This window comes from Cynocephalus volans, chromosome 10 (genome assembly GCF_027409185.1).
Source record: "Cynocephalus volans isolate mCynVol1 chromosome 10, mCynVol1.pri, whole genome shotgun sequence".
NCBI classification, from domain to species: Eukaryota; Metazoa; Chordata; class Mammalia; order Dermoptera; family Cynocephalidae; genus Cynocephalus; species Cynocephalus volans.
Genome location: NC_084469.1, coordinates 114,350,431 through 114,368,731, shown reverse-complemented (window position 1 = coordinate 114,368,731; position 18,301 = coordinate 114,350,431). Strand labels below are relative to the sequence as shown.

Genomic DNA, 18,301 nt, shown 5'->3' with positions numbered 1-18,301 from the left:
GCCTGCCAGCTTTTGAAAAATATATTTTAAAGTTAAGAAGAGTAGAATACAGATGTTAAAATTTAAAATTCACTAGAATGTACAGCTATAAAATGAGTCCAAAAAAAAAGGAAAAAGTCATTATGAAGACAAAAGATAAAGCATATGAGCTGGTAGCCAACATCAGCACTGGGGCCTCTGAAGAGAGAAGCACCTGGGAAAAGTGTGTGCACCGCGTAGCTTCCCTGAGCATGCACACCTCCCCACGTGGTTCTACCAGAAGCTCAGAACGATCCCCAGCAGGTGGCAGGGACTGCTAGGCTCCAGCAATGGAAAAAGGCACAGTCTCTGCCCTCCAGAAAGTCAAAGTCTGTGACAGATATGTAAAGAAACCTATGACGACATGGTACACAAGGTCTGGGATGAGGATGTGACAGGAGGATTGGTATGTGTGAGCCAAGTAGGGTGTGGGGGTGCCGCGGATACCAAGAACACAGTGAACAGGAAGAACGGCAAACACAGACAGAGGTGGGTAGAGACAGGCAATGAGCAGACCACAGAAGCCACAGCAAACCAGGCTAAGAGCTGTAGGCCCGAGGAGACTCCCACAGGCATTGTACCAAGGCCTTTCTGGTGACACCACAGCAACTGTCGCAAGGTGCTAGGAGTGGGGCCAGGGAGACTAGCACCAGGCCAGAAAGACCAGAAGGGTGATAGTAGACTAGACAAAGGCCAGGGAGACCAGAAGGTTTATAGTAGACTAGCCCCAGGCCAGGGAGACCAAAGGATTTATAGAGACTAGACACAGGCCAGGAAGAATAGAAGGCTTTACGGAGAGTAGACCCTGGCCAAGGAGACCAGAAGGTGTTTATAGTAGACAAGACCCAGGTCAGGGACACTAGAAGGTGTTACATTAGACTAGACCCAGACCAGGGAGACTAGCAGGGATTACAGCATGCTAGATCCTGGCCAGAGAGACTAGTAGGTATTACAGTAGATGAGACCCAGGTCAAGGTCAGAAGCTGGATTTGTCAATGTTATTTCTAAGAAGAGTTAAGGTATCAAAGTTTCTGAATAATTTAATTAAAAAACAAAACAGAGCAGCTATAAAGTTGTTTCTTGTAGTCTTTAAGCAATGACATCAGCTTAACTCTAAAAAGAGATCACCACTCACTCACATCGCAGCACACGTGCTGGAGTCAGAGGGGAAGAGCAGCTGGGCTGGGTGCTCACACTCATTCCCTGAAGACTACTGTAGTCTGTGCCCTGGATCCCTGGCAAATTGCCCCAAATCTGAGTTGCCTACAAAGCAGTGTGCCATATATGGGACCATCAGGCCAAGTGTGATAGGGAGAGAGGGGAAGGGAGAGAGAAAGGGACAGGGGAAAAGGAGGAAAGTGGAGGGAAAGGGAGCCAAGGACATCACAGAGCTGGGGCTGTGACAGTGTCAATGGAGAACAATCTATGAAAGTATTTAGGACCTGCTAACAGACTGGTTGGAGGGGATTTTTTTTTTTTTTTTAAAGCCTAAACCTCTGTTTCCCTACCCCTCTCCCACTGCTCCATAACAATATCTTTGAATGTAGAAAATTAATAACAATAAACAAATTTTTAAAAATCATTTAAAAAGTAAAAGTAAAAATAAAAACAAATAAACTTGGGTTTCTGGCTGCAGGCGGGGGTAGGAGCAAGGGCAGAGCAGGTCCAGGATGGGAAGAGAGGAGCTCACCTGTGCACACTGAGCCACCTGGAGCCCACTCTTGGAACCTGAGGTCTACCTGGGCATACAGATTTTTTTGGATTCATCGGTGAGATTGGCAAAACCACAGCTGAAAATGTCACAAATTATAAAGTAAAAAGAAGGAAGAAAAGGAGAGAAGTCAGAGGAATATCATCGTCAAAAGTGCAGGACAGCAGACGAGAAACTGAAAATAAGTATGGGAGAAGCAGGAAGAGCCAGCGGTGCCCGGGGACCAGTGGAGGCTCAGGGACTCGTGGCCACTGCCCAGGCCACACCCGGACCCCATCAGTCACCATGAGGGGAGGCACCTCAACAGCCATATTTTTCAAAACAGAACAAGAAACCCTTCCCTGGGGATTCCACTGTGTAGGAAACCCACAAAGTGAACAAGAGGTAAGAGGCATAAGGACTGACATGTCCAATGAATCTGGCCAACGAGAGGTCACCCAGATAAAGACCGCAATGAAACAGACAGAGGCTCAGAAGTAAACCCACATATGCCTGAGACATGTAGTATAGGGTAAGAAACATCATTTTAAACCTGGGAGGGAAAGACAGATTATCAACAGAAAGCACTGGGACAAACAGGTTGTCATCTGGAAAATATAAAACTAGCTCTGTACCTTTCACCAAGTAAATTGCAGATGTAAAAAGAGAAACAGCACATGTTCTGTACCAGAAGACACTGCAAGGGGCTGTCTTTACAGTGTCTGAGGCATCATGTCTATCTACGTGTGATGTGAGTATAATAATAGGAACAGCACATAATATATATAATGCATAACGCATTTCTAGTTATGACACAAACTCAGAAGCTATACAAAAAAAGACTGATAACTACGACATTAAAAGAAACCAGAAAAACTGCATGGCAAAGACAAAAGATTAAGAAAACAAAAAACAAATACTTGCAACTCCCAATAAAGTGCAATTTCCTGGAAACTTAAAGACCTTCTAAAAAATAAAGCAAAGACCAACAACCCAACAGAGACAAGCATAGAATATGAACAGCTTGCCAAAAATTAATAAAACAGTTCGCTTGAAAAGGTGCTTTACCTCACTCCCAGGAGGACAGGAAGACAAAATTCCCCTGCTCTGAGCTACGTGCCACCCCCGCGAGTGGAAGCAAGCAGCAGTGAGCAGCAGGCTAACTCACTGCAGTGCAGTGAGGAACAGAGAGCCAGGCACCTACCTGCACGCTGCTCCAGGGATTTGAAAAGGCAGATCTAGGCAGTACGTAAAAAAAATCACAGAAGCCCAGACCATTCGACCCAACTCCACTCCAGACTTCTAGTCTACAGATAAACTTGCCTAAATGGGAAAGGCCACACCCACTGCCTGCAATATAGTATGGTGGGTGGCACAACATAGTATGTAAATAACATGGCATTGTTTGTAATAATAATATGGGAAAAAAATGTCCATCAACACAGACTGATTAAATATCACATTGGTGGAGGGCAGCCCTACAACAGAATGAGGAAGCTCTTTACAGACGATGTAGAAAGAACCCTCCTGAAGAAAGACAGCCAAGGGACAGGCCTGTGTGTGCAGTGAGACGCCAGTTACCTATTTGTAAATATGTACAGTGTCTCTGGAAGATTCTAAAAGGAACTGTGTGATCTGCTAAGAGGGGAAATGGATGGCTGCGGAGAGGGTGAGAAACTTGTTTTTTTGTTTTTTGTTTTTTGTTTTAAGATGAGCAGTAAGGGGATCTTAACCCTTGACTTGGTGTTGTCAGCACCATGCTCTCCCAAGTGAGCTAACCGGCCATCCCTATATAGGGATCCGAACCCGTGGCCTTGGTGTAATCAGCACCACACTCTCCCGAGTGAGCCACAGGTCAGCCTGAGAAACTTGTTTTTTAAATGGGAAATCAAGGCAGGGAGCAGAAAGTTGCCTGGGTGCCCTGTCCTGACTGTCCACATGGGAGGGGACTTTTCCTCCAATATCCTCTTGCACCTTTTCAATTTCTCACCTCTTATCATCTTATCTATTTAAAATTTTTCTCAATTTAAGAGATTGCTGAATTCCCTTTAATAGGAAGTGTCTTAGCTGAAGGTGAGAAATTAGAGACAGCCAGTATTGATCTCGAGAAGCCAGGCTATCCAACAGAGCATTAAGAATACCATGTATGGTAAGAGTTTGTATTTAAATGTGTATATGTAACGTTTTAAAAGAATGTACAAGTATGTATTTATACATGCATAAATGTCTAGAAGGATACACATCACCCTATTGAAATGGACTGTTGCTGAGAAGTAGGAATGGGAAGGCTTTTTTGTTGGCTGGCTGTAGGGGAAGGACTTGGTTGTACGGGGACAAAACGCAAAGCAGCTAACAGAGGTGGACAACACTAGAGGATGGGTTGTGTTTTGAAGGCTCAGAGAACCATGGTCATGTTTATGGGTCAGGTGGAAACCAGTGCAGGTCAGAGCCTGGGGCGGGGAGGAGGAGGGAGACAGGAAGAGGCAAGGTTCGGACACCTGACCTAACAATGTTCCTGAGGAAACAGAAAGATGTGACCAAAGCAGAGGCGAGGGACCAGCCTGGACAGAAAGGAAACAGGAGGAGGGAGAGCAAGGATGATGCAGGTGTGTACGGGACCATGAAGGGCTGAGCGACTCCCTGCACCCCACACAGCAAGGCCGGCCTGTGTGCTCACACCTGCTCAGCACGGCACATGGCGGGCAGAGCATCAGTCACATCACAGATGTTCCATCTTCCTTTGTTTTCTCTTCACTTTAAATAACTTCAGGACTTTTAACCCAGAAAAAAACAGAAACTACTCATAATTAACCTATTTTACTAGTTCCTGATTATCTTTTTGCTTTTGCGAGGAACTGTTTCTAAAATATGTCATGTATCTCCACTATCAAAATATCTAAAGACTGGAGAAAAAACTACCTTGCTAAAACTAACTTCTAAACTGCACATGTGAAGGTTAAAGTCCCAAATCAGAAACCCTTCCATAACCTAAACAAATCAATGAACTTGCAGTAACAGTTCTTACTTTAACGAGACAACAAACAAGATAACTACTGTTCCAACTGAGAGTTTCTCAAAAAAAAAAAAAAAAAAAGGCTCTTTTTCTAAAATCTAATTCCTCAAAGGTAGGGGAGGGGAGAATACTCAAGTAGCAATTACTTTTCCCAGGCATAACAAGAATTTCTTTTGATCTATTCACAGTCTCCAAGGAGGTCAGCAGTCACCAATTCAGCACACCAGCACGGCACCTTCCACTAGTGGCCTCTGAAGTTGTAAGGCCCATGTGTAAATCTGTTGTAAAAATATATATTAACCCAAAATGTCCTCAATCCAGAAGGAAGGTAAACGCAGTGCACAGGACTGAGAGGAAATAGGCTAGATGAAGCCCACGTGAACAGTGAGCTTCCAAACTGCGGCAGCAGGACCAGCATGGGTGTCTTCCTCTAGCCACCCTTTGACTATATACAAATGACACCACCATTTCACACGCTACACCCAAACGGGACACAACACTTCCAGGGTCCACAACTATACTTCAGAACACAACACAAAATAAGAACTCAGACGTGCACTGAGTCGAGAAAAGCAAACGTGACTAGCACCTGTGAAAGTGAATGGCCTTAATTTAACGTGAGGGCAAAGGACAGTAATTAAAGTGCCATATAATCTAAGCCATTATACAGTAGATGGCAGTGCTACAGAAACTAAGAAGGTATGACTAGGCTTTCATTGTCAATAAATATGCCAGCAACAAGACAGCAATTAAAACTGCATTCAACTACGTCAACTCCTATCTCATGTTCTTCGTTGGAAGAACAGGACAGATTTTCAGACCTATAAAAGCTAAACGAAGCGACCTATACACAGACAGCCAGACTGAGTTCACAGACTGGGCAGCTGTTAAGAACAAGTGTTAAAGCTGGAGAAAGAATTGTGCCTGTAGATCACAGCTACTCCTTTAACCATCAGAGATAATAACAGCTGCTCCAGCAAAGTCCCTTCTTGTGGAATGCCAGGTTACTTTCAGCTACAACAGGCAGAGTTTAGGGTTAAAGGAGAAACCCAAAGAAGCCATTTAACCTCATTTTGATAACCATAGAACAGACTACCCAACATTTCTTTCACCTTTGGACTGCAACAATGTTCAACAGCTTATGAAAAGCAAGTGTAAACTGTTGCTTGCCTTGGGCAAGAGATTCTTAGCAGGTCTCTTCACAGTATTAGTGTATATCCAAAGTTTCTACAGTGCTCTCACCATAAGACATTCATGGTATAAACCACAGCAGACAGTTCCAGAACTGTACCACAGAATACGCCCAAAGGAAGACCACCCCCACGACACACCTCTGCACCAAGCACTTTAAAAACAACATTTCAGCACTCCCTTTTAAAAAAAACAAAAACAAAACCAACCCCCTGATGTAGTTCTGCTGTTCCTTATCTATATCACTGAGGACTCAGGGCTGAGGCGCAGCCCCACCCGACTCCTCTGCACCTGCCCAGGAACACGCAGCGGCTAGCCCGGGAGCCTCGCTTCCCCTCCCCGGCCACAGCAGTGTGTGCTATGCCACCTGTAATTCCAGCTCCTCGGAGAGCTGAAGGACAGCTCCGTACAACACGCCAGCACTCCACTAGGCGGAATCCCGTCAGGAGAATGAGGTCCCTGAGGACAGCTATGTGTGGACACGTGTGTACAGTGTTCCAAAGATGGTTTGTTAAGTGTTAGGTATGAGAGAGTTAAGACCAAGAGCCTATTAACCATAGAGGAAAAAAGTCTAAAAACAAGCATGTGAAACGACCCAAATGTCCACCACTGATGAGTGGATTAACAAAAAAAGCAGTCCATCTACACAATGGGGTATAACTCAAAGAAAGGGACGAAGACCTAACACATGCTACAGCATGATGAACCTTAAAAACATGATATTCAGTGAAAGAAGCCAGACAAACAAGGCCACATACTGCATGATCTCATTCATATGAGATGTCCAGCCAGAACAAATCCATAGAGGCAGAAAGTAGATAGATTAGTGGTTGTCAGGGGCTGGGAGTGACTGCTAACAGATATGGGGTTTCTTTTTGGGGTGATGAAAATGTTCTGAAATTAGATAGTGGTAATGGTTGCACAACTCTGACTATACGTAAAACCACTGACTTGTACACTTTAAATGGTGAATTGTATGGTATATGAATTGTACCTCAATAAAACTGCAATAAAAAATAAGCATATGCATACATCATAGCATACTGTCACTGACACAAAGAAAAGATTGCGAAAAATTTATTTTAAACTATTTCCAAAACTGTAGCTTTATATTTAGAATTAAAGGACAGGTAGTGGTAACTCCAAACCCAATCGTAACCGATGGTTAGCATCCTGGAACATTCTGTCTTAAGGAACAGCAAGTTGATAGCACCTATCAGCTACTAAGCAGAGTAAAACTACTTCCACCTTCCAGCAGTCTTACTACTATGAATACTTTCCATCTAAAAGTGAAATGTGTCTATTTTACAGTCCCCACACTTTTAAACTTCTAGTTCTCAGAACAATAAGAACTTAAAAATAAAAACAGTGAGAGTATGGAAAAGCAATTACAAATATTTCAGAAAACACAACAAAAATTTAAATAGAATAAAAATCTTAAAAGCAATTAACTCTAAAAGAAAAACGTAAAGTCTCTAAGCTCAAACAATTCAAAATACAACAGCTTACAAGCGAAATGTAAATGGAGCTTTAATGAAGCTGCTTTTTTCAGGATTACACCAAAGATTAGATTTAGAGAAACTAAGACGGCAAAATGCTTAAGTGCTAGATTTCGCATGAGTTACCTACTCCAGGCAACAAAGGGTTTATCCATGTCAGGCCTTAACTTTAAAGCAGCAAAGGAGCAGAAAATTAGATGAAATGATTGAAACTAGTTTAGCAATGATATTGAGGATTTAGGGAAAACTAGAAACCACAGTTGTTTTGAAATATGTAAACAACGGCCCCAAGGTTACTCGTTATAATAACCCTCATTATTGAGAAGCACATAGAATTCTCCAATTTTCCAAAGATGAACCAAAAAAATTGTCAGCTCCAAGTAACTATTCAAAACCAACATTTGCACTCAAAGCTAAGCTGTAAATATTTCATTCTATAAAATGTGCCTTGCTCTAAGTTAGCACACCTCTATAAAAACAAATTTAAGAGGCTGAGAAAGAGCATCTACCACTTATCTGTGGGTTTCTTCACAGTGTTACCTAAGCAGTCCTCAGAACATGCCTGCAGGGAGGTACCGCCCGCTCCTACTGCAACAGGGAAAGGAGAGGTGGGAGGATTCTCGCCAAGGTCACAGAGCTGGTAAACTGGGTGCCCCTGCCTCCAAGGTGGGGGATACATTAGCCCCTTCATCTCGTCAAAGGGATTTTTGCTTGACAGAAAGGCTGTCTTATAAAAGATATTTTTGTTCTAGATTTAGCTTACTGCCCCACCAAAATAAGAATCACCTCCTTCTGCATAAAGTGAAGCAGCAGCACACACCTACAAATCCGTTTGAAAACTGACAGAACTGTAGCAACATGCGTAGAAATGACTAGGTGTGGTATTTAACAGAGGACGCACAACACACGAAACTGTCCGTGAATGACAGACTCCGTCGGAGGGGACAATTCCCTGCTCTCAAAGCCTGCACAGATTACTACAAACAACTACATTTCCTAGGACTCTGCTTTTCCTGTTTACATCTGGAACATTTTCCTGCCCAGCACATAACATGGAATCTAGGGTGGGAACTGCACTTAATAAAAAGAAAACCACAGTCTCGGAAGTAACTGTCACCAAAAAAAGATAAGACATCGATAAAAACCAACGTATGTACCACAACCACTTCTTAGAGGAAAACATTAAAAAAGAAAAGCCACAATCTAGGTTGAAAGACAGCTTTAAAAAAAAACACATACACACGCAAACCAGACTGTTTTCCAGTCACTCTATAAAAAGCAAAGTCGCATCAAAGTTTTAGCTTCAAAGAGCTTAAAGAGCTTGCAAAGAGGCACTCAGCACCACTGGTCCTGACTTGCAACCTCTCACTTTGCAAAGAAAATCAGTTTGTCATCTAAATACTAACCACGCGTGATCAAGTAGAGATCTTTTTTCTCGGAGCGGTTTCGGCCTTGGGTTCCGGGGGTCTGTCAAAAATAGTTAAGCCCAAACTCTTGGCGTCTACACGGTTTTGAAACATTCAGACAGAAGCCCACGTTTCTAAGCGAATGGCCACGATGCCCTTCCCGGTGTGCTGTCCCGAGGGAAGTGGGTGGCCAGGAAGTGACTGTGTCGCAGGCGCGAGGTCTGCCTGCCACAGCAGCCGGGCTCTGGAGCCACCTCGCGCGCACCCCGCTCGCAAGCACGGGCGCACACTTGTGTGTACACACGCATGCACGCACGCGCAGCCGTCCGTGCACACGCGCGCGCGAGCCTGCGCTCCCGCCCACGAGGGACACAGAGGCCCGCACGGCGGCCCGGCCCGATCCCCTCCTCCTGGGCAATAAACAAACACCAGATTTGAAAGAGCACAACCACACAACATTTAACTGTTATCTGTCACCCAGGAGCCCGATGAAGGGGACAAAGGCTGGTCGCGTTTCCAGAGACACCGTGGAGGAAGAGCACAAAGGGCCGCCAATTCTGACCGCGACGCCCTTGCCCCCTGCGCCCCACATCCGCGTCCGACCCAGAACCCGGCCTGGGGGCGCAGGGAGGGGACCTGGAGTGCGAGGAGGGGACTTGGGGTGCGGGGTGGAGGTGCAGGCTGCGGGGCAAGGTGGAAGTTTGGGGTTCGGGTCGGGGGCTGGGTGGAGCTTGGGGTGCGGGCTGGGGGCGCGGGCGTGGAATTGGGGCTCAGGGTGCGGGCTGGGGTTGCAGACTTGGGGTACGGGTTGGGTGGAGCTCGGGGTGCAGACTTGGGGTGTGGGAGTGGAGTTGGGTTTCAGGTTGCGGGCCGGGTGTGCGAGCTGGGTGCAGACTTAGGGTGCGGGCTAGGAACTGGGGCTCAGGGTGGGGGCTGGAGGCTGGGTGGAGACTTGGGGCACGGGACGGGCGCTCAGGGCGCCGCCCTCCCCGCGCGCGGGCGGGCACGCACCTTGTGGCAGGCCGGGCAGGTGGGCCCGGGCGCGCTCTTGCCCGCGTGGCCGCCGCCGCCACCACCGCCGCTGAGGCTGCTCTGGATCTGCGTGAGCTCCTGGCGCAGCACCTGCTTCTGGTGGAAGCTGAAGGCCGGGTGGTTGGAGGCCATAGTGAAAAGCAGCAGGAACTCATCGCCCGTGCGGCCCTCGTTGAGCTGCAGTCCGTAGTTGTGGATGATGGAGTCGATGTGCGTGAGCGTGCGGTAGAGCACGCCCGCCGCCTCGCGCTGCTCCGAGCCCAGCAGCGCCAGCGACACCAGCAGCTTGCTGCGCACCACCTCGTCCGTCAGGTTGGTGAGGCTGCCCAGGTCGGCTGGGTTGTTGGCCTTGATCTCCGAGTCGCGCAGCGAGTGGTAGTCCTTGCGGGCCAGGTCCTCGAGGCACGAACCGAGGAAGCGCAGCTCGAGCGGGATGCACAGGTCCAGCAGGCCGCACAGGAACTCCACGCGCTGCGGCGAGGGCAGCTCCGAGAACCAGCGGTACACGCCGTCCCTCTGCAGCGGGCAGCGCTTCTCCACCATGCTGCCGCCCGCGCCGCGCCGCGACCCGGGCCCAGGAACCGCGCGGGGGCGGGCGGGGGGCCGCGACCGGGGCGCGCCGGGGCCGGGGGCGCGCGGGCCGGAGCCGGGAGAGGGCGCGCGGACGCCGCGGGCCGGGCGGGGGCCGGGGCCTGACGCGCGCGGGCCGGGAGAGCCCCCCGCTAGGGGCCGGGGGGCGGGCGCGCGCGGAGCGCCGGGGGGGCCCGGGGCGGCCGGGGCGGCCGGGGGCGGCGAGCGGCCTCGGGCCCCCCGCTCACGGGGAGGCTCCTTGCCCGCGCCCGTCCCCAGCGGCGGCCGGTGCGCGGCGGCGGCGGCGGCTGCTCCTCGTCGTCGTCGTCGTCGCCCGGGAGGCGGCCGCCCCCATCTCCCCCCGCGCCGCAGGGTCTGTCACTGCGGGCCGCCCCCCGACGGAGCCGCCCCGGCCATGCCGCCGCCGCCGCCGCCGCCTCCTGCGCCTCCGCCCAGGCCGGCCGTTACCGCGGGCGCGGCGCTGTCGCCGCTCGAGCGCTGGGGCCGCGGCGGAACGGGCGCTCGGCCGCCGGGACACGCGGCGCGGAGGGATTTGCGCTGCTAGTCGACGCGCCGCCGCGGACGGATCCGGTCCGAGGGCCGCCGCACCGCCAGGAGCGCAGGGATCGCCGCGCGCGGCTGACGGCGGACGGCGGCCGGGACCGGGAGCGAGGGGGCGGGGCACCCGCTTCTCGCGACAGCCCGGGCCGGCCGGAACCGCCCCCGCCGCTGATTGGCTCGCGCCGCCCCTCTCGGCCGGGAAGGGCGCCCGGGCCGCGAGCCGATTCGCGCGCGCCGGGGCCCCGCCCTCCAGGGCTGTCGATCACGGGGAGCCCCGCCCCCCCGCGGCTCCTCGCGAGGCTCCATTGGCCGGCGGCGACGAGAGAGGCGCAATACCTGGGGTGGATTCCGGCGGCTTTTGTCCTGCAAATCTGCGCGGAGCCGCGGTGGGGTGCAGGCCGCAAGCTCGGTCTTCCTGCTTGACTCCTGAGCGTGGCGGCGGGGAGGTGACGGGCGTTTTCGACACACTGCCTGCCGGGCCAAACCCGGGCTCCAGGCCCTACCTGTCAATACCGAGCTGTGTGACCCCGGGCCAGTCGCTTGGCCTCTCTGAGCCCGGGGCGCTTCCCGGAAAGAGAAGGGTGGTCATAGCCGCCTCGGGGGCTTGTGAGCAGGCGGTGAGCTCACGGGAGCGCCTCCCCAGACACTCCGCGTGGAGCCTGCAGTTAAGGCCGCCGTCTCTCAGCGGCCGCTTCCTCAGCTTGCGGGACCGAAAAGTGCAGACGCACTGGCGGGGTCAGGGAGCAAAGGAGAAAGGCCACCTTCCCCTGACACTGGCGTACCCAGCCACCTCTGAATCCTGCAGGACCCTAACTTAACAGATTAAGAGAGGGGAGGCTCTGGGGCAAGACGTTCGTCCCTCCCCGCCCCCCCGCCCGTGCCCTGGAACGCTTGTCTGATGTCTGGTGGATCTAGGACGGGGTCGGTCCCCTCACTGGCTCAGCAACTCCGTGGTCAGCCCCAGGGACAGCCTTGCACGAAGCGATGCTCTCCCTACCCTCTGGAGCTTACAACCTGGTTCTGGGCAGCACACATTAGAGATGTGTTGGGTGAACGAATGAATTTCTTCAGGGAATGGTCCAAGGTGCTGAAAACATCCTAATAAAACATTCTCCAGCCTTGAGCCTTCAAAGTTGAACAGATATGGCAGAGAGCCATGGTTGGGGGGAAATATTGCTCCCCATTGCCCCACCCCCTTCACCCCTAAAGCACATTTCTCTGGGTCACCTCAGTGTTCTTGTTCAGGGTGGGAAGAAATGGAAATCAAGGGGAAAGTTAGGGTAGCTTCCCACATAGGCACGGGCAAGACGGTCCATTTGGGCCCCCCACCTTATTTCCCATGTACAGACTAACTTCTATGAATAACTGAATGAATTCCTGTTCTCTTGGACCTCACTTTTTCAAGCGATTTTAAGAAAATGGCCACATGCACAGTCTAGGATCTGAGGAAGTGAAGGAACACGAGGATCAAGACAGCCCAACACCTTTGCTTCTTACTGATAAAGCACATTCCTCGGGGGGGAAAAGATCTTGGAACCTTATCAGCTCCAGAGGGCTTCTCCAATCCAGCCCAACCCAGATCTGTGAAACCCCCAGGCTGCAGCACCAAGCGGACCTGGATTACAGTCACACATCTAGCTGGCTCTGTGATTTCAGCCTTTTCACTCAATACCTTTGAGCCTCAGTTCCTGAGAACCAGGAACCCAGCTTTCCAGGTGGCAGTGGTGGTCAGAGATGCTAATGGGAAGTCCTTGCTAGCCGAGACAACAGAGGCCTGAGCTGTAGAAGTCACCAGATCAATGTTTCCCCTGGCTCCCAACTGCCTTCTTGGTACTTCTTGCCATGCTGTTTGCTATTTAATGTCTGTACTGGGTTGAATAGTGTGTCCCCTAAAAGTTCACGTGCACCTAGAACCTCCAAATGTGACCTTATTTGGAAAAGGGGCCTTTTCAGATACAATTAAGGTAGGAATCAAGGTAAGATCATGTTGAATTAGGGTTGCCCCTGAATCCAGTGAGACTGTCCTTATAGAGACAGAAAAGAACACAGAGAGGCTTAGGGGGAAAGGCCATGTGAAGATGGAGGCAGGGACTGGAGCCCAGGAACACCTGGGGCCACCAGAAACTGGAAGAGGCAAGAAGGATCCTTCTCTAGAGCCTTCAAGGGGAGCCCGGGCCTGCTGCTCCTTGGATTTGAACTCCTGGCCTCTAGAACTGTGAGAGAACACATTTCTATTGTTTTAAGCACCCCCCCCCCCCCACTTTGTGGTTATTTGTTACAGCAGCCACAGGAAACCAATATAATGTCGTTTCCCCCTAAACCCCAGTGCGGCTCAACTTAATTTAGTTCATAATAGATATCAAATCCCTACCCTACAGAACTAGACCTCATAAGGGCTTGGAGGCCACAGAAGAAAATGAGACCCATTCCCCCAACTTTAAGGAACGGGCAGCCTGGACTCTCCAATCCAAAGCAGACAGGCCCCCTAGGGAAAGGGTAGACGCTGATCTGTTGTCCCTCTAACACTTCCTGGGGCCTGGCCCTGTGGGTCTGGTTTTCTACACCAGGTACCTGTTGTCCATCACCCCAAGGGCTCCTTCCCTTTAAGAGCCTCTGCTCCTGGAGCTCTTCTGAGCTTCTCACTTTCCCTGTTTCTGGCTACAAACAAGCCTTGAGCATCTCTCCATCTCTGCCTTGACATCTGCTGCCCCAAGAACACCAGCTCAAGACATTGCTGGAGTTGTGGAGGAGTGGGGATCCCTGGGAGGAGGTTGGGAGAGGGCCCCAGTGGCTCAGGCTAGATCAGAAGGGTAAGCCATGCCTCCGCGTGAGTGATGCAGAAAATGAGGCTATAGGAAAAGGGAGTGGGGCCATGTGTTCAGACAAGGAGAGAGTTTCCACCCAACGCTTCGTGGGGAAAGCAAGTTCATTTGTCATTGAGGCCATAGCTGCCATGTGCCAGCTACAGGGGGTCCTGCCCCCCAAGAAGCTCACAATCTAGGGTGGATGAGATGTCTGTCTTCATTTTTGTCCATGCCAAATTGGTGACCTCAGGTATAAGATTGGGGAGGAGAAGTGGGGACTATCCCTTCCATAGGACTGGAATCAAGCATAAATTACTCTAATAGTGATATTTTAGAGACAGAGAGACTTGGAGTTCGCCACAAATCCCCCAAACAATTTTAGAGTGAAGCTGTGATGTGCCGGGTGTCATTTCTTATGTCTGATTTGGTGATACTGACTCAAATGCCTGACATAGGCGGTGACCAGGCCAAGACTAGAGATTGACCACTGACCACCCAGACTCCAAGTACAGCGTTCTCCCCCCACACTGTCAACTTGCTTTTTCTTTCTCACATAGATTCCAGCCCAAGAGGGGGAGTCTGGAGGCCGAGTCGAGTTGTGAACAGGACAACAAAAATAGAGAATTAAGAAGAACACTCCAATTAGATAAGGGCTTCTTAAACACTCGGGGCTGGGAGTGCACAGGGAAGCTCTGTACATGAATTTGCTGCTTATTTTTCCCTGGGGGTGTGTCATCGGGGACATGCGGTCTCCATTGGGATGCACATACTGAGTTTCCTCTTTCCCATGGCCTCAGCCCTGCTTCCTGGAGACTGAGATGGTTTGGAGACCCAACGGCCCTAATGTGGAGGTTGTAAATCAAGTAGATCCCTAAACTTACTGACGGGGTTCTTGCACCGCGCCTCGGTTCCTGACAGCCTCGTGTGATTGCCGCAGCCAGCAAGGCTGGTCCTGACTTTCTATCGTTACTCTCATCTTACGGATGCGGAGCAGTCAAGGCATCATCCCAGCCGAGCAGTTAGATCGTGGTGGAACTGGATTTTGACCGTCAATTGCTTAGATTCTGCCCCCCCTGGGAAGAAATCACAAACCAGAGAGATTGTTTATTCACCGTTTCTGCAAACTGGAGCCTCCATGGGTGTCTCTTGCATGCCAGTTTTTCGTAGCCATGACTGCTGACAAAGACTATCCAGAGTCATAAATGGGCAACTGTGCCTGACTGATGCCCAACCCTGGTTTCTGCACAGCAACACGTTTTTGTCCATGGCATACCTGCTTACCAGGGTGTTTTCGGTGTCCAGCGAGCTGTGGTGTTTCTCCAGTCAGAATTACCTGGGGTCTTATTTAAAATGGAGTGTCCTAAGCCTGACCCCAGATATTGAGTCAGACTCCCTGGCAGTGGGGCCTTGTAATCTGCATTTTTTTCTTTTTTTTTTCTTTTTGGCAGTTGGCTGGTAAGGGGAGCTGAACCCTTGACCTTGGTGTTATAACACCACACTCTGACCAAATGAGCTAACCAGCCAGCCCTGGAATGTGCATTTCTATTGGCAACCCAGTGATCCCAATGCGCACTGAAGTTCGAAAATGACTTGAGCATGGAGTTCTTGCCTTCGGGCCTCTCGGGTGCTTCTGTGGATTGAACAATGGTAACCATAGTAATAATCAGAGTTTCAAGTATACATTACATACCTATCATTGGACAAGGATTCTCCCTGTTTTACAGATGGGGAAACTGAGGCTTAACAAGAGTAAATCACTCACCTGATGTCACACAGCTAATGGCTCTTGGGTTATCACTAAGTTCTGCCGCCTTATTGCTGTTGTATATCTGTTTGTCCTCACATTTCTGTTTCTTGCACCACAAAAATGATATCCTCTGAAAGCCAACAATTAATTTGCTGCAGCTCTCAGTTTTGCGGGTTTCATTTGTTTGTTTTTACCTTTTATTATGGAAGTTTTCAAACATACCCAAAAGTCCAGAGAACAGTATGGTGACTCCTCCCATGACATGTTGTTGTTCTGATTTCGTCTGTTTCTCCCACCCCACCCCCAGCATACACACATTTTCTTTCTGGAGTATTTTCAAGCAAATAAGTTGGGGGGTTAAAAATATATCTATAAATGACTGTGTTGTTTTGTCTGGTTATGAGGTAATACATTATACCTCACTGAAAAAATAGTATAAAAAGTCACAAATAACCTCACTTCTCAGTTACAACCAATTTTAAAATATATTCTTCTAGACAATTTTATATTCATATATATTTATGCATGCATACTTTTATAAAAATGGTATACTACATAAAAATAGCATTCTAGTCCATATTTTATAATCTATTTTTTCACTTGACAATATATCCCAAATATCTTTTCGTGTCAATGACTCTGTTCTAAATCATGATTTTTAAGGGCAGCACAGAAACTCATTGTTTGCATGTGCCATGATTTATTCAATGAATCCCCTGTTGTTGGACATTCAGATTGTTTCCATGCCAAGGAGAGTTCCGAAAGGCAGTCTGCTTACCTTGGACCTTGAAGCAGGCTGGAACCCGCTCCACCTCCTTTCGATCTTGTGCAGAGTTCAGAAAAATAAATCGAGAAGATGGAGGAAATGGACAGCTTCCTGATGCCACCAGCATCAAGGCTTCACGTTGCCATCACTGTTTTGTTTGAATTTAAGTCTCAAGACGAGACACAGCCAGACCCAAGCATGGGTGAAAAAATTCCAAAGGCAGATAATGTATGGCTTGCTCAAGGAAGCGTTAACTCTAAAGTACCAAAGGAATCTTTTTAAGCAAACATACCAAGCTCACCCACCCCCAAAGTTCTTCCTCCTTCAAAGTAGTCACCCCAGAAGACATGATCTTCTTGCAACAAAACTGCAACAGCTTGAAAATACACCCAGGAACTCCTCTTCTGAAACTGGAATCTGGTCTCAGAATCCAGTGTGAACAATGTAGATAGATACAAGAGTACTTCGAAAAGTTCACAGAATGTAGAACTGAAAGACAGTGCAAACCTGTCACCAACTTTTTGAAGTGCCTCATAATGTTTCAGTGTGCTGTAGACTGGAAAGTCTTCATGCTTCAAGGTGGCTTGATACCCACAAATAGCCTGTGCCCAGCAAACAAGTTGCAAGCAACCAAATCTACTATGTCTAGTCTGAGCAGAAACAGATCTATTCAATTATAACAGGATCTCGCTCTCCCTGGTGGGGTTAGAGGACCAGGCAGGGATGCCAATTTTGTATCTTTTTCTATAAGTTGCCTGTTTGTGTTTTTGCCCATTTTTCTATCAGATTTTCTGCCTTTGTTTCCCTCAATTTTTAAGAGTTCTTTATATATTAGGGATATTAACCCTTGATCTGTGATTTATGTTGAAAAAAAATTCTCTCCTTTGTCAGTTGCCTTTTGACTTTGTTTATGGTATGTTTACCATGAAAAAGTTTCTTTTATTTTTATGTCATTAAATTTAGTGATCTTTTCTTTTACTGCATCTGAACTTGGAGTCATGGTTAGAAAACCTTTTCCTACACTCAGATTGTAAAGGAATTAAACCACATTTTCTTCTACTATTTATATGGTTTCTTTTTTTTTTTTTTTTACATTTAGATCTCTGATCCATTTGGAGTGTACTCTTATGTATAGTATGAAGTATTTGCTTTTGAAAGCCATTTTAATTAAATGTTTTAATTAACCCGGGGTTGCAAATTAACATGCCTTCAAAAGCCAGGCAGAAAGTGAATGAGTGAAGCTGGACAGTGTGATAAAACAGGAAGTGGGAGGCCTGTGGCCAATCAGGGATCAAATAAGTAAAAAAAAAACAGTTTCCTAGGCCTGCTGTAAACAAACGACCATAAACTGAGTGGCTTAAATAACAAAAATTAATTCTCTCCTGGCTCTGGAGGCTGGAAGTTAGAGATCAAGGTGTGGCAGGGCCGCTTCCTGCTGAGGCTCTGGGGGAAGAGCTGTCCCAGGCTGCGCTCAGCTGCTGGTGCTGCCGGCAGTCGTTGCTGTCCCCTGGCGTGTAGACACCACTCTCATCTCCGCCTCCAGCTCCACGCAGCTGTCTACCCTGCGTGTCTGCGTCCAGACTCCGCTCACCCCAGCTTGTGATTCGCTCCCTCTGAGTCCCCCATCTTTTCCTCTGTGAGATGGAGATAAAAATAGCTACTTCAAAAGATGGCTGGGGTGAGATGAGCTAGTGCTTAGCAAACGCTTAGCGAGTACTCGGGAAACAGTAGTTGTCGTAATTTTTGTGTCTTCCTCCCTGTGTTCTGATATAGGAGGAGATTCCACAAAAGACTCAGTAATGTGAGCAACGTGGACCCAGTCAATGCCAGGGGCGAGAACTGTCCTGCCTCCCGTGGACTTTGGACAGGTTCCTGATGCCAAATGAGCACCCCTTACCTTAGTGTGTGTGTGTGTGTGTGTGTGTGTGTGTGTATAGTGTGTGTATGATTGTGTGTATGCGTGGTGTGTGTATGCATGTATGTGGTGTGTGTGTGTGATCTGTG

General features: G+C 48.9%; 1 protein-coding gene across 1 annotated transcript in view; it reads right to left on the bottom strand.

Moving 5' to 3' along the window:
* Window positions 1–10,444, bottom strand: part of ZCCHC14 (zinc finger CCHC-type containing 14) — a 67,673-nt gene extending 57,229 nt beyond the window's left edge. Inside the window, exon 1 of the mRNA XM_063112770.1 lies at window positions 9,829–10,444. Within this exon, the coding sequence (XP_062968840.1) occupies window positions 9,829–10,392 (564 nt within the window). The 5' untranslated portion in view covers window positions 10,393–10,444. The remainder of the gene's footprint in view (window positions 1–9,828) is intronic.
* Window positions 10,445–18,301: the final 7,857 nt, after the last annotated feature.